Genomic DNA, 20,583 nt, shown 5'->3' on the forward strand with positions numbered 1-20,583 from the left:
CCCATCTTCCAATCCTCTAGGCAGTTAAAATAATCATCTTATAGTTTATTGGTGTTGGCCTTCTCCAAATTGGAAAGGGATCTAGGTGAGGTGGTAAGCTTTTTTTTTTCCCTAAGGTTGTGATAAAAGAAAAATATTGAAGAAATTTGTTTATCATACTCAGAAACTGAAGCGATCTTATAAAAGTATCCTTGTTTATTCAGCATTTATACAGAGAAATGGAATCAGGGTAACCTGTAGAGACACTAAGCCATGTGCCTCTGCCCACATTATCACTGCACTGATCCAGCACTCACACCTCCTCTCCACCCACAGAGAACCACATCAATGCTTACACTATGGTCTCTACAAATATGACATTGATGCTATAAAAATGAATGACTTAGAAAACAACCACAGGCTCAAAGGGGAAGATGGGGGGTTTGGGGCTTCAAGGCTCTTCCTGTGGGAGGAACTTCTGCCTCACTGAGGGTCAAGTTCCTCCTTTAAATCATCCAGCTCCTGCTCCTTGGAGAGCTCCAGGAATATCTGAAAATGGGGAGGAAATAGAGACAGGAGTGTCATACTGCTTCTCATGGTGCCAAGTGAGTGCCCAGCGTGTGCACACCTTCTGCCTTCATGTTCCGGGGATGGTACGAAACCGTGAAACAGACCCATCTGTGCCAGGGTGCACTGCGGAGGCCATGCCCCTCCAGGTCAAAGCTCTGTCCAACTGAGCAGAGAAGGAGGTACGTTAGGGGTCCACGTAGTTTTACATCCAGATGGTCCTAGAAGTCAGCATATAATACAAACCTCCGGGAGTTTTGTGATGGACGGGGAAGCCTGGCATGCTGCAGTCCATGGGTCGCAAAGAGTCGGACACAACTGAGCGACTGAACTAGACTGAGAGTACAAATCAGTTTTTAAAAAATCTTAAATAAAAAAGATAATTATTGTTCATGGTTTAAGCACAGAACCTAGTTGAAAATATACCAGTCCATTCACTTGGGTTTGGGACGAAGGGCTGGTGTTATGTCTGTGAGCTGCACAGTTATTGAGAGGTGCATTTGAGGGATAAATGATGCTGAGAAGGCTTTCTGCCCCTCATGTGACTGGAAAGAGGGAAGAGGTGGAAGGAAGATGCCTTCTGGAAAGGGTTGTATAAGAAGATTATAGAGAAAGATGCTTGTGACCTCTTGCCGGAAACCATGCCAGCATGCCCTCAATTGGATTGAAGACCCTTCTCATTGACCAAAGTAGATCGAGAAGGGTGGTAAGAGCCCTGATCGGTGCCCAGCAGATGGGTGATGCGTCCCCAGCAGTACCAGGCTGGTGCTGGCCGCAGTGCCCATCAGGGGAGAGCTGGGAGGGACCGCAGTCCAGGGGGCTGGATGCTCGGCTCCCAGGATGGAAGGAGGCCGCGTCATGGACCATGGACGCTATGGACGGGAGTGGGACCAGTCTCCCAGAACCAGGAGAGTTAGACCCCTTCCTCAGGAAAGCTGGCAAAGAAGCAAAGATAATCTCTGAGCCGTAACAAGGAAAAGAGAATACCGATGGATCCTGGATACTTCAGAGAAGCAGAGTAAATGGGCTTGGATAGAGAAGGCGTCCTGAACCTGGTGGTGGCAGGGGCTGTGTGGTCGGTTTTATGGTGTAACGGACACAGGAAGCGTGTCTTAGGGACCAGGCAACAGGTCAGCTTCTAAGGCAGCAAGATAACACACACCCAGATAAAACTGAATTCTAAGTACATGTGCATCTGCGTTCCAAAAAGAAATACTAATATTCTCCTTAAATGCAGATATTACTGAGTTTGACTAGGATCGTTTTATTAACACACACACAGACAAATACATAGAAACACCCCTCAAAGCAAAACTCACTCCCACTGGCCCCCAAACACGCACGCAGGAATCTCCACCCCCTTGGTTTTCTGGTCCTACAATTCAGTCTGAGAGCTTAACTTTTAAATTGAACACAGTCCGTCATGTCCCATTTTTTGCCATGCTGATGGATTAACTTATGATTTGGAACAACCCGCTCTCCGGGACCTTATCTCAAAGCTTATAGCTCTTACTCTTCTCTCATTTGAAGGAAGCTTGGGCTAAAAGTGGAGCATCTCCCACTGGTAGCTCCTAGACCATCAGAGACAAGAACCTGGGACCAGAGGAGAGGAGAGGCAGGCTGGTGCGTCTGTGGCCGGTGGAGGCCGGCTGAGCCATCGCTCCGGGCGGGTGGGCTGAGGGAATGAATGAGCGAATGAATGAGGGGGGATCCACAGCAGCAACAAGAGGCTGAGCACAAGGAGAACGGGGGAAAGAGAGCAGCCTGAGACGGAGATGAGCCGGTCCTGGTACAGATTTGCCAAATTCACTTTCCACCTACTTTTCTTTCTTTTTTAAACTTTTTTTAATTGGAGTATAGTTGATTTTGGACTTCCCTGGTGACTCAGAGGTGAAGCATCTGCCTGCCAATGCAGGAGATGTGGGTTTGATCTCTGGGTCAGGAAGATCCTCTGGAGGAGGAAGTGGCAACCGACTCCAGTGTTCTTGCCTGGACAATCCCATGGAGAGAGGGGCCTGGTGGGCCACAGACCATGAGGTCACAAAAGAGTCAGATGAGACTTAGAGAATGAGCAACAACAGTTCAGTGGTTTATGCAGGATACTATCAGTTCAGTTCAGTTCAGTCGCTCAGTCGTGTCTGACTCTTTGCGACCCCATGAATCGCAGCACGCCAGGCCTCCCTGTCCATCACCAACTCCCACAGTTCACTCAAACTCATGTCCATTGAGTCAGTGATGCCATCCAGCCATCTCATCCTCTGTCGTCCCCTTCTCCTCCTGCCTCCAATTCTTCGCAGCATCAGAGTCTTTTCCAATGAGTCAACTCTTCGCATGAGGTGGCCAAAGTACTGGAGTTTCAGCTTTAGCATCATTCCTTCCAAAGAAATCCCAGGGCTGATATCCTTCAGAATGGACTGGTTGGATCTCCTTGCAGTCCAAGGGACTCTCAAGAGTCTTCTCCAACACCACAGTTCAAAAGCATCAATTCTTCAGCACTCAGCTTTCTTCACAGTCCAACTCTCACACCCATACATAACCACTGGAAAAACCATAGCCTTGACTAGACAGACCTTTGTTGGCAAAGTAATGTCTCTACTTTTCAATATGCTATCTAGGTTGGTCATAACTTTCCTTCCAAGGAGCAAGCGTCTTTTAATTTCATGGCTGCAGTCACCATCTGCAGTGATTTTGGAGCCCAGAAAACAAAGTCAGCCACTGTTTCCACTGTTTCCCCATCCATTTCCCATGAAGTGATGGGACCAGATGCCATGATCTTTGTTTTCTGAATGTTGAGCTTTAAGCCAACTTTTCACTCTTCTCTCACTGTCATCAAGAGGCTTTTTAGTTCCTCTTCACTTTCTGCCATAAGGGTGGTGTCATCTGCATATCTGAGGGTATTGATATTTCTCCTAGTAATCTTGATTCCAGCTTGTGCTTCTTCCAGGCCAGCGTTTCTCATGATGTACTCTGCGTATAAGTTAAATAAGCAGGGTGACAATATACAGCCTTGACGTATCCCTTTTCCTATTTGGAACCAGTCTGTTGTTCCATGTCCAGTTCTAACGTTGCTTCCTGACCTGCATATAGGTTTCTCAAGAGGCAGGTCAGGTGGTCTGGTATTCCCATTTCTTTCAGAATTTTCCACAGTTGATTGTTATCCACACAGTCAAAGTCTTTGGCATAGTCAAGAAAGCAGAAATAGATGTTTTTCTGGAACTCTCTTGTTTTTTCCATGATCCAGCAGATGTTGGCAATTTGATCTCTGGTTCCTCTGCCTTTTCAAAAACCAGCTTGAACATCTGGAAGTTCACAGTTCACATACTGCTGAAGCCTGGCTTGGAGAATTTTGAGCATTACTTTACTAGTGTGTGAGATGAGTGCAATTGTGTGGTAGTTTGAGCATTCTTTGGCATTGCCTTTCTTTGGGATTAGAATGAAAACTGACCTTTTCCAGTCCTGTGGCCACTGCTGAGTTTTCCAAATTTGCTGGCATATTGAGTGCAGCATTTTCACAGCATCATCTTTCAGGATTTGAAATAGCTGAACTGGAATTCCATCACCTCCACTAGCTTTGTTCGTAGTGATGCTTTCTAAGGCCCACTTGACTTCACATTCCAGGATGTCTGGCTCTAGGTGAGTGCAGGATATTATGGTGAGGCTGTAATACACTTGAGCTTGTGCTTGAGATGGAGGGCAGGAACTCCACCTGGACTGGGCTTTGAGAGGCTTTAGCAGGTTAAAAGGAGAAGGCAATGGCACCCCACTCCAGTACTCTTGCCTGGAAAATCCCATGGACAGAGGAGCCTGGTAGGCTGCAGTCCATAGGATTGCTACCAGTTGGACACGACTGAGCGACTTCACTTTCACTTTTCACTTTCATGCCTTGGAGGAGGAAATGGCAACCCACTCCAGTGTTCTTGCCTGGAGAATCCCAGGGACGGGGGAGCCTGGTGGGCTGCCATCTATGGGGTCCCACAGAGTCGGACACGACTGAAGCGACTTAGCAGCAGCAGCAGGTTGAAAAACCAGCACCCTTGGACTTGTGTATAGGTGAATTCACTGTGAAAATATTCCAAGGACTCTACCTAAAATTGCCTGCAAAGGGCAGCATTGTTCTTCCAGAGGTCTGTACCGGCATCCACAGGGCAGGAGGAGAAGCCACAGGTCACAGCTCTAGCGCATTCAACCTTGAGCAGAGAGGCAGAGAGACAGAGAATATGGGCAGTTTGGTGATTAGGTAGATTTGTTCCTTCATTTCATTGCAGCAGTCCCCTGATGCTTCATGTGTAATAATAATATTGCACCTTTGCATAGCTGATCAACCAATGCCACACAATTATATATTGTTGAGCCTATCCTGAAATCGGCAGGACTTGACTGCTCCCGAAGGTTCTTCACTGCGGGAAGACAGAGTGTGTCTCAGCAGAATTTTACCAAGTAAAGAGAATCTGGAACAGGCCTCAGTGTTCTGGGAAACATGCCAAGGATGGAACTTGAAAACATGAGTCAAGGCTTCGGAGCAGAGAGCCAGCAGCCTGCCCCGGACGTGACCCTGAAGTCCCGAACCTGGAGTGACCGGTCCATTTCCTGCGTGGGTCACGTTGGCCATGAAGAGAAACCATGTGGCTGCCACAACCTTGTCCTTCGGCCCGGAGCGGGCTGGCTGCCGCCCAGAGCTCTCCTCCCATTGGTTATGAGCAGAACGATGCTCCGGTCGGTGCCGTTTCCTGGAGGCAAAGCTCAGAGGAGAGGTGCAGAGCGGTGCTGACAGGAGGCAAGTTGGCCAGTGCCTCACTGGGAGGAGAATCTGCCTGCAGCGGCTGGATGAGCTGAGCAGCAGTCTAGACAGAAGCGGACTGGAGTTCACCCAAACCCATGTCCATTGAGTTGGTGATGCCATCCAACCATCTCATCCTCTGTCGTCCCCTTCTCCTCCTGCCCTCAATCTTTCCCAGCATCAGGGTCTTTTCAAATGAGCTCTTCGCATCAGGTGGCCAAAGTATTGGAGTTTCAGCTTCAATATCAGTCCTATCAATGAACACCCAGGACTGATCTGCTTTAGGATGGACTGGTTGGATCTCCTTTCAGTCCAAAGGACTCTCAAGAGTCTTCTCCAGCACCACAGTTCAAAAGCATCAATTCTTTGGCGCTCAGCCTTCTTCACAGTCCAACTCTCACATCCATACATGACCACAGGAAAAACCATAGCCTTGACGAGACGGAGCTTTGTTGATAAAGGACCTTTGTTGTCCCTCTTAGAGAAACACAAGTGTCCTCAGATTAGGGCCCCACCTGACAACCTCGCTTAACTTGAATTAGCTCTTTACAGGCCCCACCTCCAAACACAGCCACCCTGGAGAATGGATCTATGAGTTTGTGGGGAACACGGTTCAGAACACGAGCAGAAGCAGCAAGGAGAGCAGCAACAACGACTCAGCTGAGTAAGAATGTACCAGAAAACTGCATCGATTTCAAAGTGTTTATAGGATGGTCACTTGGATAGGTCACAGCATATGCAGACAGAAGAAAGTGGTACCTATAAAGTTCTAGCACTGTTCAGTAGACCCTCACATCATAAGAAACAGAAAACAAAAACATGCTTCAAAATTATCAGTTCAGTTCAGTCGCTCAGTCGTGGCTGACTCTTTGCAACCCCATAGCCTAAAGCATGCCAGGCCTCCCCGTCCATCACCAACTCCCAGAGTTTGCTCAGACTCTCGTCCATCGAGTTGGTGATGCTATCCAGCCATCTCATCCTCTGTCGTCCCCTTCTCCTTCCACCTTGAATTTTTCCCACATCAGGGTCTTTTTAAATGAGTCAGTTCTTCACATCAGGTGGCCAAAATATTGGAGTTTCAGCTTCAGCATCGGTCCTTCCAATGAACATTCAGGACTGATTTCCTTTAGGATGGACTGGTTGGATCTCCTTGCTGTCCAAGGAACTCTCAAGAGTCTTCTCCAACACCACAGTTCAAAAGCATCAATTCTTCAGTGCTCAGGTTTCTTTATAGTCAAACTCTCACATCCATACATGACCACTGGAAAAACCATAGCCTTGACTAGACTGACCTTTGTTGACAAAGTAATGTCTCTGCTTTTTAATATGGGATCTAGGCTGGTCCTAACTTTTCTCCCAACAAGTAAGTGTCTTTTTAATTTCATGGCTGCAGTCACCATCTGCAGTGATTTTGGAGCCCCCAAAATAATATTGCTTTATGCCATAAGGGTGGTGTCATCTGCATATCTGAGGTTATTGATATTTCTCCCGGCAATCTTGATTCCAGCTTGCGCTTCTTCCAGCCCAGCGTTTCTCATGATGTACTCTGTATATAAGTTAAATAAGCAGGGTGACAATATACAGCCTTGACGTATCCCTTTTCCTATTTGGAACCCGTCTGTTGTTCCATGTCCAGTTCTAACTATTGCTTCCTGACCTGCATACAGATTTCTCAAGAGGCAGGTCAGGTGGTCTGGTATTCTCATCTCTTTCAGAATTTTCCACAGTTTGTTGTGATTCAAAATTGCAAGATGTGTTTTTTTAAAACTTTCCTCGACTTGATCATTCAAATTCTCAGTACGACCATTTTAACAGGTTTCACATTTCCTGTATCATCACAACAGATAAAACATGACTGTACAATCTGAAATCTGAGAAGTGACAGGAAAGGGAGATGAGTAAATTAAGAACAGGTGAAGAAGAAATGAAAAGAGCAAGCCTGTGCTGCCGTGAAATCGTTAGACTCCGCCTCCCCTACGGCAAACTGTCAGCGTCGGGCTCACTTTGTACCGTCGTTGGTTTACTCATTGTTTCAGTTCAGTCCAGTTCAGTCGCTCAGTCGTGTCCGACTCTTTGCGACCCCATGAATCGCCGCACGCCAGGCCTCCCTGTCCATCACCAACTCCCGGAGTTCACTCAGACTCACGTCCATCGAGTCAGTGATGCCATCCAGCCATCTCATCCTCTGTCGCCCCCTTCTCCTCCTGCCCCCAATCCCTCCCAGCATCAGAGTCTTTTCCAATGAGTCAACTCTTCGCGTCAGGTGGCCAAAGTACTGGAGTTTCAGCTTTAGCATCAGTCCTTCCAAAGAACACCCAGGGCTGATCATTGTTTAGTTTTGTCCAGCTCTTGTGAGCCTATGCAGCCCGCCAGACTCCTCTGTCTATGGGATTTCCCAGGCAAGAATACTGGAGTGGGTTGCCATGTCCTTCTCCAGGGGATCTTCCCGACCCAGGGATCAAACCTGTGTCTCCTGCAGGCGAAATGTTTACCATTTAGCCACCTGCCTACTTAAAAAGGGAAAATAGTTAAGATTTTAAAGGTCAGAGACGTTTAAATTAATTTAAATTAATTTCTGTATCATTCTTAGAAACATAAAAATTCCCTAATCAGGTGCATTTTTTAAAAAATCTGCTGCCGTGTGAAACACTGGGTTCAGTTGCTGTTTCGGAGGCTGCCTGGTCTGCTGAGCGTCAGTGCTCTGACCTTACTCCTTAGTCCCACTATCCATCATATTATTGAGAAAAGTGATGACGTGAGTTTCAAAAGCATTTTGAAATCATATCTGAGCCAAGGTATATTAACGCTATAAAATATGGTCTTAAAAATAGTGGATTTGGGCTTTAAGGCTCTTCCTGCAGGAGCTTCCACCTCACGGAGAGATCAACTTCCTCATCAGAATTGTCCCATTCCTGCTCCTTGCAGAGTTCCAGGAAAACCTGCAACAGAGGAAGAAATAAAGAGATGGGGTGACCACTGTTTCCTGTAGCCCCAAGTGAGTGAAGAGTGTGTGCACATATGGTATCTTTATATTCCGTGAAGAGTAAAGTGTTAGTCACTCAGTCATGTCTGACTCTCTGGGACCCCAAGGATTGTAGCCTGCCAGGCTCCTCTGTCTATGCGATTATCCAGGCAAGGATACTGGAGTGGGTTGTCATTTCCTCCTCCAGGGGATCTTCCCAACCCAGGGGTTGAACCCGGGTTTCCCACGTTGCAGGTGGATGCTTTATCGTCTGAGCCACCTGGGATGCTGTGGGATGTGTAAAATGGACCCACCTGCTCCAGGCTGCACTGGGAGAGGCTGTACTCCTCCAGGTCGAAGTTCTGTTTAACTGCAGAAGGATGGACGTGTATTAGAACTGCAAATGTCTTTCATTTATAAATTTGCCAAGTCATGTACCAAGGGCACACAGGGGCAGATCTTAAATACACAGGGTGGGTAATAAACTTGGATTAAATATGGGAATGCATGTTCACCAGGTGGTCCTCTCTCTCATCATCTTAGAGCTCGGGCAGAAGGGCCACAAGACTGAAAACAGGATGCGAGGTTCTGGACTGCCCACGCGGGTTGCGCTAAAGGCTGGACCACTGCCTCCAGCCGCTCTGCATCTGCCCTCACTCTCCTCCACTCTGCTCTCTGCTCCAGAGCCCGACTCGGTGGGCTCCTCCTGGGGGGTACCGCCAGTGGAAAGCCCAGGAGGAGGGACAGAGAGAGAGGAGACGGAGCTTTTATCCCTCCACATCCTCCCTGACCCCAGGCATGTCCTTTGATTCAAGGTCACTTCTTCCCTCAAGATGGCAGATTCTACCCGACTCTACTCCCAGGTTCCAGTCACCACCTCCTTTCTTCATCCCTTTGGACCTAAGAACGGGAACCGTGGTGTCAAGTCCAGCCTCAGGTGACTGCACTGTTCCTGGCACCTTGCCAAAGAGCCCCTTTATAAACAAAAGTTCCTGGAATTATCCTTTTTTAGTTTTTAAATGTATGGGTTTTTTTTTTTTTTTGGCTGCTTGTGGGATCTCCTCTGACCAGGAATCCAACCTGTGCACCCCTCACTGGAAGCTTGGAGTCAACCACTGGACCACCAGGGGAGTCAGTCCTACTTCTGAGTTCACTACCTTTTACCCACGTGGAGAGAAGAACCACGAGTGGAAAGAAGACCCTGGAGAGTCGCGATTTCTCGTGGACAGTTAGTTACTAGACAACAGTTAGTTACTAGACCAACATGGCCCCGGCCTCTAGAAGACCTTGTTGTTGGTGTTTACTTACTCAGTCGTGTCTGACTCTTGTGACCCCCGTGGACGGTAGCCAGACAGTCTCCCCCATCTGTGGGATTTCCCAGGCAAGGATACTGCAGTGGGTTGCCATTTCCTTCTCCAGGGGTTCTTCCCGACCCAGGGATCAAACCTGCATCTCCTGCATTGGCAGGCGGGTTCTTTGCCAATGAGCTGCCTGGGAAGCCCCTAGAAGACCTACTAGACGCCAACTATACCCCCAACCACACCACCAGCTGTGAAAGCCAAAAACGCAGGGAGCCCCATTTTATAGTGCTGCGTTTTCACAAACCACGGGTGTGCGGCCGCCCCGCGCCTGTCGCGACCGTGGTGCTGCGTTCCCAGCGGCATTTCCTCAGTTTGTCTTTCTGTGTCACATGTTGCTAATTCTCAAGATATTTCAAATGTTCCATTCTGATTCTATTTTTCATGCTGATCCGTGATCTTCCATATTATTATAAAACAAAGATTACCACTCGTTTAAGACTCAGATGGAGGCTCTCATTTTTTAGCAATAACATATTCTAAATTATGGCGACTAATTACAGTTTTTAGAAACAATGTTATCACACACTTAATGAACTATGGCACAGTGTAAACAGCCTTTTTTTTTTTTTGGAAGTGGACCATTTTTAAAGTCTTTATTGAATTTGTTACAATATTGTTTCTGTTTTATGTTTTGACTTTTTAGCCTCGAGGCATGCTGGATCTTAGCTTCCCTGACCAAGGATCGAACTTGCACCCCTTGCATTGGAAGGTGAGGTCTTAAACACTAGACTGCCAGGGAAGTCCCCTAAACATCACTTTTATATGCCCTGGGAAACCAAAACACTCATGAGACTTCCTTCATTGCAGCATTCAATATATAGTGATGTCTGGAACCCAACCCACAATACCTCCGAGGTCTGCCTGTATCCCCAGAAGTTGCCACATCACTGGCTGAGAACCTCTGGATTAAAACCTTACTATTTACTTATAGTATGTGAAGTGAAAGTCGCTCAGTCGTGTCCGACTCTTTGCGACCCCATGGACTGTATAGTCCCTGGAATTCTCCAGGCCAGAATACTGGAGTGGGGAGCCTTTCCCTTCTTCAGGGGATCTTCCAGACCCAGAGATTGAACCTGGCCTCCCGCATTGCAGGCAAATTCTTTACCAGCTGAGCCACAAGGGAAGCCCTTATCATATAATATAGTATAATGTCACATTTTAGGCCCATGTATTGATACTTCTTATGCTGGTTTTATGCAAGACTTGAATGTGATCGGTTTCCAGAGGCTCACTCGCAGCAGGCACTCTCACCTGTCTCTAAACTGAAGAAGGCATGTGATAAAGGGTGTACATCCTCAACAGGCAACTTGTAGACCACCAGGGAGGCGAACCTGGGGGCGAGGAGAGATAGCTGAGTTCAGGACCTGGAGGCACGGCCGCAAACGGGTGCCATGTCTGGGAAGGGGCAGCAGGCTCGTCCAGGGCTTGGCTGTGTGCCTGGAGCTACCGCAACATTGTGAACTCAACTGCAATCCAATATATAAAATAAATAAACAGGCCCTTGAAAGTTAAAAGAAAAGAAAAAGGAAGAATATTAATTCCCTTACAAGAATCAGCTTCCAAACCAGGACTTGGTTCTCTTATTTCCCTCCTGTGCTATCCCTTGGAATTGGATGTCTCAAGAGTTGACTCATTGGAAAAGACTCTGATGCTGGGAGGGATTGGGGGCAGGAGGAGAAGGGGACGACAGAGGATGAGATGGCTGGATGGCATCACTGACTCGATGGACGTGAGTCTGAGTGAACTCCAGGAGTTGGTGATGGACAGGGAAGCCTGGCGTGCTGTGATTCATGGGGTCGCAAAGAGTTGGACACGACTGAGCGACTGAACTGAACTGAACTACTCACTGAAGTCCTCATGATTCCCATATAGTTTTTTTTTTTTTTAAAGAATGAGAAGATGAAGCTTTTATAACTCGCCATCACAGAAAAACAGAACAAAGACCAGGACGAATCAGAATGAGCCCGCATTGACCTCTCTTGCCGAGCAGCCTGGGGGAAGATCCTCAGGACCTCGGCGTGCAGAGCCTCCAGCCGGGCCAGGCTCTTCAGCTTCATCTCCAGCAGGTAGTCTCTGCCGAACTTGCTCTTCAGATGCTGGATGGAGCCGATACACCTGGAGGTGAGAGGAGGGTCAGCCGGCAGGGGAAGCGAGGGGAAACCCACCGCTGGGGACGCGGGGCCCTGGGACCAGGGCAGCCGGCCAGCCCAGCTCCACGCAGAGACCACCGTGTCGGGGAGATGCCCTCACTCAGAGCGCGCCCGGGGACCCACCCACCTCAGGCTCCCGGACACCATGACGGCCACGCGGTCGCACACGGCCTCCGCCTCGGCCATGGAGTGGGTGGTCAGCAGGGCGCCCCTCGCCGTGTTTCTAACGGAGGCCCGGATCAGCTGCCTGAAGTGAGGCCAAGGAAAATAAACATCAACCAGTGGGGATGCTCCAGACGGTGTGAAAATAACATAACGGCGTTTCCACGGGCACTGATGAAACAAAGAGCGAATTCAGATTCACTCCTCAAAGACAGGAGGTTCGCAGGGACAACGGGCATGGAAAGAACCAAGCAAACAGGGTGTCTCACTCGGAGCAGGGCTTCGGCTGAATGCAGGGAATGATAGTGGGTACAAGCTTGTCTACAGGGATGCTGCACTTCAATAATATTTATGAGAAGGCAGTAGGAGGAAAGAGGAGACCTTATGTAAAAGCATGATGATAATGACATATGCCCCAAAGCCCAGAATGACAGATTTTAGAAAATTCTTCAAGTGATTGGAGAATATATTGAGTATAATCTATAACAAATTTTTGAATCATTATATTGTACAACTGAAACTAATATCATATTATACATCAATTATACTTCAATAAAAGATTTTGTAAATAAGATAAAATGAATAATTTGCATGTCAAAAAAGAGAATACATGAATTTATTCTTCCCTCCATAAGAATTATGTATCGGGTGATGTTGCAAAAGATTTAAACTTAATAATAGATTGATCTGATTAAATATAAAAGTGAGTCTTGAATACTTCCCCGGAAGAGCTAAGATGAAAATGAAATTTTTAGAGTGAGGATTGAGTTACAATTACCTTTTTCTCCTTAATAAAAACTGGATGTGATATGACATCAGGATTTTTTTCTTCATACTGTTTTTTTCTGGTAATGTGGACATCTTTCCCTTTATAAACAACGGTTTAATTTTTTTTTCTTTTTTTATTGCGTCAAGGACATTTTTAGTGGGAAATTTCAGACTTCCAAATGACAACTGCAAAGCGGTTGCTTAGGTGCATTCATACAAGTGAGTCCAAGGGGAAGGACATCTGTCAGCACAGGAAAAATCTCCACTCTCACCACTGGATCTAACATAACCAGCAGTGTTTTTGAGGGTCAGCTGTTACAGGTGACACACTCGCTCAGGGGTGCCCCGACGCCCCTCACCACATCTGCAGCTGCCCCTCGGGGTCCATCCCTGTGCTTGGCTCGTCCAGGAGCAGCAGGCCCGGGCTCCCCAGGACGCTCAGCGCGAAGCTCAGCTGCAACAGAGAGGAGCCGCGTCGGCGCCGGCCTTGGGGCGCGCAGGGCAGGGGGCGGGGGGCCCTCCCTACCTTTCTCTTGGCCCCCTCGGGTAAGGCCTTGGCGGGGAGCGCCATCTGGTCCTGCAGCTTCAGCGCATCCGCCAGCCTGTGGGAAGCAGGGGGAGTCAAACCCGCAGCACCCTGCTCAGGGCGGGGGATGCGTGGGGGAGAACCAGCAAGTCAGAACAGATGCAGAGAGTTTAAATGAGGCTCAGAGTGATCCTAAAAGTGAAACCACCTAGGGGGTTTTATGAACCCTTCTTGGCAGCCAGACTCATATCTGCAGTGCTTTCTTTCTGTACTGAGAACAGTGAGTATATGATCCTATATGATCGTGCAAAGATCCTGCAATCCCACACTAGGGCAGACATCCAAAAAAGACAAAAACTCTCAATCTGAAACCATACATGCAGCTCTATTCACAGTAGCCAGGACATGGAAACAGCGCAAATGCCCATCAGTGCTCAACTGGGTTAGGAAGGTGTGGTGCACACAGCAATGGGAGATTACTCAGCCGTAAGAAAGAATGAAATATTGTCACTTTCAGCAATGCACATAGGTCGAGAGAAATTAGTGTGAAGTAAGTCAGACAAAGGCAAATAGTATATAATGTTGCTTATATGTAGAATCTAAAAATATAATACAAATGATTCCATATACAAAACAGAAATAGGCTCACAGAGCTAGAGAAACAAACTTACGGTTACCAAAGGGGAAAGGGGTGAGGGGCGGGATAAATCAGGACTTTGGGTTTAACAGGTACAAACTACTATACGTAAAATAGCTATGCAACAAGGATTCGCTGTATAACACAGGGGACTGTATTCAGTATCTTGTAATAGCCCATGATGGAAAAGAATCTGAAAAAAAATATGGCTGAGTCACTTTGTTGTATACCTGAAACTAACACCGTATTGCAAGTCAACTATACATCAGTTAAGAAATAATAACGCGTGGCCTTTTTCTCTCCAGGCTTAAAGAGAGCAAAAACACTGAACTGGGGTCTAGACGATCAACAAGTATGCAGCTATCAGCCCGCCTCATCCTGTGTGAAGGTGTCTCAGCCCAGGTGGGGAGCAGGTGATGCCCTGCTACGCACCTGGTGATAGCAGCTGCGGCATCCGCCCTCTGCAGCCCTTTCACAGCGGCCGACACCTCGAGGTGCTCCCTCACCGTCAGGCCGGGCCACAGCGCGCTCTCCTGGGGGCAGTACCCCAGGAACCCCGGGGGCACCCCTCCGCTGCCCCCTGCGAGCAGCACCTGTAGAGACAAGGTCATTCTCACATTCCCTCCAAAACCATGTGTGTAGGCACTGAGCGTTATTTCAGTGGTGTCCTCCTGCTCACACAGGGCCAAGAGTCCAGAAGTGAGCGGGTGATCGCTGGCTCTGGGGAAATGATGGTTGAAAACAAAAAGGCAGACCCTCCACACTGTTGCAGGACAGGTTCTCTATCACAGTTTGGACTTCGTTACCAAGTCCATGAAAGAATTCAAGGTCGCTTATTTGGTTGTCCAATTGTTGTTTAGTCACTAATCGTGTCTGACTCTTTGTGACCCCACGGACTCTAGCCCTCCAGGCTCCTCTGTCCATGGAATTTCCCAGGCGAGAATACTGGAGTGAGTTGCCATATCCTCCCCCAGGGGATCTTCCCGATCCAGGGATCCAACCGAGTCTGTCTCCTGCATTGGCCGGCAGATTCTTTACCACTGAGCCACCTGGTAAGCCTGGCTGTCCAATGCTTGACTTCATTTACTGATCCAAACATCCATAGGAGCAGGTATTTATTGAAGACTCTGTTTTTCCAAAGTTAAAACTGTTACAATTACGGGGTATTTCACAAGTATATTGTGAAGATTAAATAAGCTAGTCTTTTCCAGCCCTCCTGCCAGGGGACACGTGGCCCGTACGGAGACACTTGTGTTGTCCTGATGGAGAATCTAGGGGGTTGAGGCCAAGGATGCTGCTAAATATCCCACAATGCACGGGACAGCCCTTCATAATAAGAATGATCTGGTCCAAAATGACACTGGTGTCAGACTGTTGACCAACCACTGTGCCAAAATGGAATAAAGGCTTAAAAGCATGGATGGACCTAGAGATTGTCATACTGAGTGAAGTAAGACAGACAAGGAGGAATATCGTATGACATTATGTGTAGAAGCTAAAAAGAAATGATACAAATGAACTAATTTAAAAACAGAAACCTCAGATACGCAGATGACACCACCATTATGGCAGAAAGCGAAGAACTAAAGAGCCTCTTGATGAAAGTGAAAGAGGAGAATGAAAAAATTGGTTTAAAGCTCAACATTCAGAAAACTAAGATCATGGCATCCAGTCCCATCACTTCATGGCAAATAGATGGGGAAACAATGGAAACAGTGAGAGACTATTTTTTTAAGCTCCAAAATCACTGCAGATGGTGACTGCAGCCATGAAATTAAAAGACACTTGCTCCTTGGAAGAAAACCTGTGACCAACCTAGACAGCATATTAAAAAGTAGAGACATTACTTTGCCAACAAAGGTCCATCTAGTCAAGCCTATGGTTTTTCCAGTGGTCATGTATGGCTGTGAGAGTTGGACTGTGAAGAAAGCTGAGCGCTGAAGAATTGATGCTTTTGAACTGTGGTGTTGGAGAAGACTCTTGAGAGTCCTTTGGACTGTTGGACTGCAAGGAGATCCAACCAGTCCATCCTAAAGGAAATCAGTCCTGAATATTCATTAGAAGGACTGATGCTGAAGCTGAAACTGCAATAACTTGGCCACCGGATGCAAAGAACTTACTCATTGGAAAAGACCCTGATGCTAAGAAAGACTGAAGGTGGGAGAAGGGGACGACAGAGGATGAGATGGTTGGATGGCATCACCGACCCGATGGAAATGAGTCTGAGTAAACTTGGGGAGTTGGTGATGGACAGGGAGGCCTGGCGTGCTGCAGTCCATGGGGTCACAAAGAGTCGGACACAACTGAGTGACTGCACTGAACTGATAAATAGAAACAGACGCACAGATGCAGAAAAAAACTTACGGTCGCCAGGGGGATGGGCTGGGGGAAGGGATAGTTAGGGAGTTTGGGATGGACACACACGTGGCTATGCTTAGAGTGGATAACCGACAAGGACGTGCTGTACAGCACAGGGGACTCTTCAGTGTTACGTGGCAGCCTGGATGGGAGGGAATCTGGGGGAGAAGGGATACATGTGTATGCATGGCTGAGTCCCTTTGCTGTTCACCTGAAACTATCACAACATCGTTAATTGGCAATGTGAAATAAAAAGATATTTTTTAAGTTTAAAAAAAGAGAAGATAAACAACAAAAACAAGCATCCTGGCCCCTCAAACCCCAACATGTCCCCAGGGCCAAACCTGAGAAATCCTGAACTAAGGTAAATGGAAACTTCTCAGCACTAGTCTGGAACACAGGAATCAATAAATACATGCATTTATTATTTTTATGGGCCGGATACCGTGCCATATAATAATAACAACAGGTATGTGTACCAGTGCTTACATTTTCTGTGTTTTAAATTATTTTGGCCTCAGAAAAACCCGACCTGACTGGGGCGTTAGCTGGATAGTCCTGTTTCACACATGAGGAAACAAACAAGCCTCGTTTGTTGGGATCGTGCAGGAGGCCGTTCGAGGTGGAGCTGGGAGTGGGAACTGGGGCCTGCCCTGGGAAGGCAGGCCGGAGACGTCAGGGCTGTGTCGTCTCTGCCCGGGACTGAGGAGGAGAGCCCTCACTAACCTGGCCTCCTAGAACTTTCACTCTAGAGAGAGAAACAGGAAACACATCAGCAAGCACGCATGTGAGTGAATCGCAGCGCCTGCTGACCGCTTTCAGGGCAATAAAGGTGTTAGCCCCGAGTGTCACAGGGAAAGGCCTCTGGGGATGTGGATTTTAAAGTGATGAGAAGGAGATGAGCAGACACTCTAAGAGCCGAGGGCAGAGCGCTCCAGCCCCGGGAGAGTCCACCCCAGGGTCTCACAGTGGGAAGACCACCAAAGGCTAGTGGGAGCCAAGGTCATCAACAGAGCCCAGACCCTCCAGGGCCTTTCTCGGCCCCGGTGAAGGTTCTGCACGCACTCCGGCTGCGGGGTTATAAGCAGGGTGATGGCACGAGCACTTCCGCATTTTTCTAAGGACCACCCTGGCTGCCGAGGAGTGAGAGGGGAAGGGAGACCAAGGGCACCATCAGCTTCTCGTGGTGAGCATGCTCTCTGGCCTTCGCCTTCTGACCAGTGTCAACAGCGTCTGCCCTCCAGACGTGTGATACTGTGGGTCTTCCTTGGTGGCCTGGGGGCTGAGACTCTGCCCCTAACGTGGGGGGCCCAGGTTCAATCCCTGAACCTGGGATTGCACCCTATAACTTCAGGTTCAATCCCCGAATCCCTGTTTGATGCCGCAACTAAGAGCCATTGCAGATAAATAAATAAATATTATTAAAAAAAGAACAACAAAAAAGACAAAGTTGCAATCCTTCAATCCTCTGTCCATTACTTTACACAACTTGGCCCAGGCATAGCACCCCACTGTATTCATATACTATTGTGGTTTTTTGCTTTGGAACATGGACAATTTTTCACTAATCTAAGAGTTCTATTTTCTGAATAAATCCTGGATCTTGGCAGTCTGATTCAGCAAATTCTCAGGATACATAAGTTTAAAAAAGAAAAAAAGAAAGACTTTTGACCGTGAACAAAGCTAATGTTTAGCTTTACTTTCCCAAATGTTTCCTGTGAGTGTGTCTATTTTTCACTCAGTAGAAGGCATAGAATAGATAACACACAGGCTTCGGTGCCTAACTATTTTTGGAATTAAGGGGAGACATTTTTCATTAACCCTCTTCATTCAATGCATAAATAAGAATGATTAATAAGAAAGGACCAGATATGTATTTTTGAGATTGGCATCTGCAGTCACTGGGAAAGCTTCTGGCAGCACTGACGAGCGTATTTCTGTGTGTTTACTCACCTGCCCTGCGGTCGGTCTCGTGTCTCCAGTTATCATCTTGATGGTTGTGCTTTTACCGGCTCCGTTGTGTCCCAAGAGCCCTATGACTTCCCCTGAAAGAAACAGGTACACTCAGAATTATCCCTGCAAATTGTTACAATAAAAGTAATACAAATGCTCTTTCATGGCTCACCATGTGTCAAACCATAGTCATTATTTCACTTATTCTTCGCACACACAGCTGAGTGCTGTCACTAGCTTCATTTTGCAGGCAAGGAAATGGAGATGCAAAGAGAATTGAGAATAAAATGACCAGGGTCATGCAGCCAATCTGAGGTTGAGCTGGAATCTGAAGCGCATTTTGCATTTAACCAACACGCTGCAGAACATGCTATTTGTGAGGATGGATGCACTGCGGTACCCCAGGGGGTTCCTTCCTGGGAACGAATCCCTGTTGTGAAATTAATTATATTACTTAAAAAATAAGCCCAGCCTTCTTAACAGAAGGACCGCCTCCTTTTTGGTCATTGTTCTCATCGTTGCTTTTTTCTGTGTGTCTGTCTGAATGGAACAGAACTGTCTTCCTATGCAAGGAAACACCATTGTAATTATAGCTGAGATTTTCCACAGGCTGGCTCGGCCGTAGCCTGTGGAGGAGGGCTGGCTGCCCTCCGGGTTCATCTGCAGACAGTCCCGGATTCAGACCCTCCCAGGCCCTTCAGGAGACCTCACAGTCACGGGTCAAGACGGCTTTGCCAGCAGAACGACTGGTTCCCACCTTTTTTCACGCAGAAAGAGACGTTTCTTGTGGCTACTTTTTTCTTCCTCTTGGCAAAACAGTTTTTCTTTCTGCCTGCATATTCCTTCCGTAGACAGCTGGCCACAATGGCAGGTTTCTGGAAAGGCAAGGAAAGTCCGATGCAGCTTCATTCTCACCGTGAAACGAGCGCGTGTCCCCTCCTCCCCGGGTCCAGATCTCTCCTGCTAGATGCCATGAGTCAGACCAGCCCTCCCCCCTAGAAACTGCCATTTTCCAGCAAACTGCCCCAGTCTTGTACATCCCTTCAGGGAAAAGACATCTGTACTGCAGCACACGATTCCTGCTTGCTGTTCCTCCGAAAACTGGAATAGAGACATCCACCCAACCAGTAGGTCTGTGAAGAGGTGTGTTCATGTACACACACCCACAGGCACACAAACACACACATAGACACACAAACAGACGCATCCGGCCACACAAAGACATACACACCTCAGAGGAACTCTCTGCCCTGAACTGCAGTGAACTGTACTCAGTTTAGAAAACTTTCAATGTCTCGCTTTGGTTTTGTGATGATTAGCTTTATTTGCCAAAACTACGACTCTGAAAAAGGCATGAAGAAGTCAGTGTGTGTGTGTTTCCTCGGTTTTCCCATCTTTGTGGGCACTGCATACTCACAGAAGTCAAACGATGGGCTCCATGTGTAAGGACTAAAGAACCTCACATGTTTTCGGAAAAGACAGACTGCGCACTGGCCCCCCTGCCCGGACAGAGTCAAGTGCCCTATGTGTGATTTCACGGCTCTACCTCCTCCGCGTCCGGGGCGGCCACGGCGTCTGCTGTTCGCCTTCTTTCCGTCTGGACGTCTTCATCCTCCCCTTCGGGTTTCTCTGGGTTTGCAAAAACAGCACTGCTCCTTGGCGAAATTCTAAAAGCAAAACAGTGCAAATCTAAGAGGTTTCCAGTGGGAAACGTGCCCCCAAATGGTGAATTTTGTATGTACTGCGATCAATTATTTGGACAGATTGAGTAGCTGTGGGGCTCCCTTTGTGGCTCAGATGGTAGAGAATCCACAGCAGACTCTCTAAGTTTCCAGTCGACACTGTTCTCCTTTCAAACAGCCTTGCTCCCATCAGTGATGCTACTTTCGCTTCAGCCTGGCTTTTTGCCTGAGCATAACGCTCCTTATCCGTCGTGACGTCTCTGGAAAAGGATTTGGAGGCAGGGCTGCCCGTGAAAGGAACCTAGGAACTGTAATTTTAGCACAGACACTTCAGAATTCTGAGGCTTCGTGGCAACACCAGACCAAAATGCTTATCATCGGAGGCATGACCTTCAGAACGCAGGACTCGGACTCACCAGTAACTGAGCACCATCGCTTCTTGGGAATGTGTGTCAGAATTACCCTTTTCCGACTGCTACCAACCGAATCCTCTCCTCCATCGTCCCACACCTCTGGTTACAGCTGCTCCCAAACTTCCACTGGCAGCCGATGCCCTAAAACAGAGCTGTCTCCCTGCCGCTCTCCTGCTCTGCTCGCTTAAGCTGGACTTGAGCTTGATTCCTCTTCTGAGTAAGGCAAGGTTTTCAAAGCACATCTGTCTTCATCTTGCACCGTGTAACTTTCAAAACCCTCCCTAAGCT

General features: G+C 47.7%; 2 protein-coding genes across 17 annotated transcripts in view; one reads left to right on the plus strand and one right to left on the minus strand.

Annotated features, from left to right (window-relative positions):
* LOC147350945 (uncharacterized) overlaps positions 1 to 10,868 on the plus strand; it is a 47,319-nt gene extending 36,451 nt beyond the window's left edge. Inside the window, exon 2 of the transcript XR_015147043.1 lies at positions 10,290 to 10,868. The gene's annotated coding sequence lies outside the window, so the exon portion shown is untranslated. The remainder of the gene's footprint in view (positions 1 to 10,289) is intronic.
* Positions 178 to 20,583, minus strand: part of ABCA9 (ATP binding cassette subfamily A member 9) — a 62,589-nt gene continuing 42,183 nt past the window's right edge. For 6 of the 16 annotated variants that reach the window (XM_086355900.1, XM_086355892.1, XM_086355895.1 and 3 more), the window contains 11 exons: positions 19,747 to 19,867; positions 18,958 to 19,075; positions 18,201 to 18,292; positions 14,322 to 14,482; positions 13,253 to 13,328; positions 13,086 to 13,180; positions 11,924 to 12,043; positions 11,621 to 11,761; positions 10,898 to 10,977; positions 8,600 to 8,655; positions 6,012 to 8,262 (listed from right to left, as the gene is read on the minus strand). In XM_086355900.1, the coding sequence (XP_086212026.1) occupies positions 8,167 to 8,262; positions 8,600 to 8,655; positions 10,898 to 10,977; positions 11,621 to 11,761; positions 11,924 to 12,043; positions 13,086 to 13,180; positions 13,253 to 13,328; positions 14,322 to 14,482; positions 18,201 to 18,292; positions 18,958 to 19,075; positions 19,747 to 19,867 (1,156 nt within the window). In that variant the 3' untranslated portion in view covers positions 6,012 to 8,166. Of the gene's footprint in view, positions 529 to 6,011; positions 8,263 to 8,599; positions 8,656 to 10,797; positions 11,147 to 11,620; positions 11,762 to 11,923; positions 12,044 to 13,085; positions 13,181 to 13,252; positions 13,329 to 14,321; positions 14,483 to 18,200; positions 18,293 to 18,957; positions 19,076 to 19,746; positions 19,868 to 20,583 lie in introns of those variants that run through there. The other 10 variants (XM_086355898.1, XM_086355899.1, XR_015147019.1 and 7 more) reach the window with 9 other exon arrangements.

This window comes from Bos grunniens, chromosome 19 (assembly GCF_055505025.1).
Source record: "Bos grunniens cultivar Pamir isolate PY7600 chromosome 19, Bosgru_T2T1.0, whole genome shotgun sequence".
Classification (NCBI taxonomy): Eukaryota; Metazoa; Chordata; class Mammalia; order Artiodactyla; family Bovidae; genus Bos; species Bos grunniens.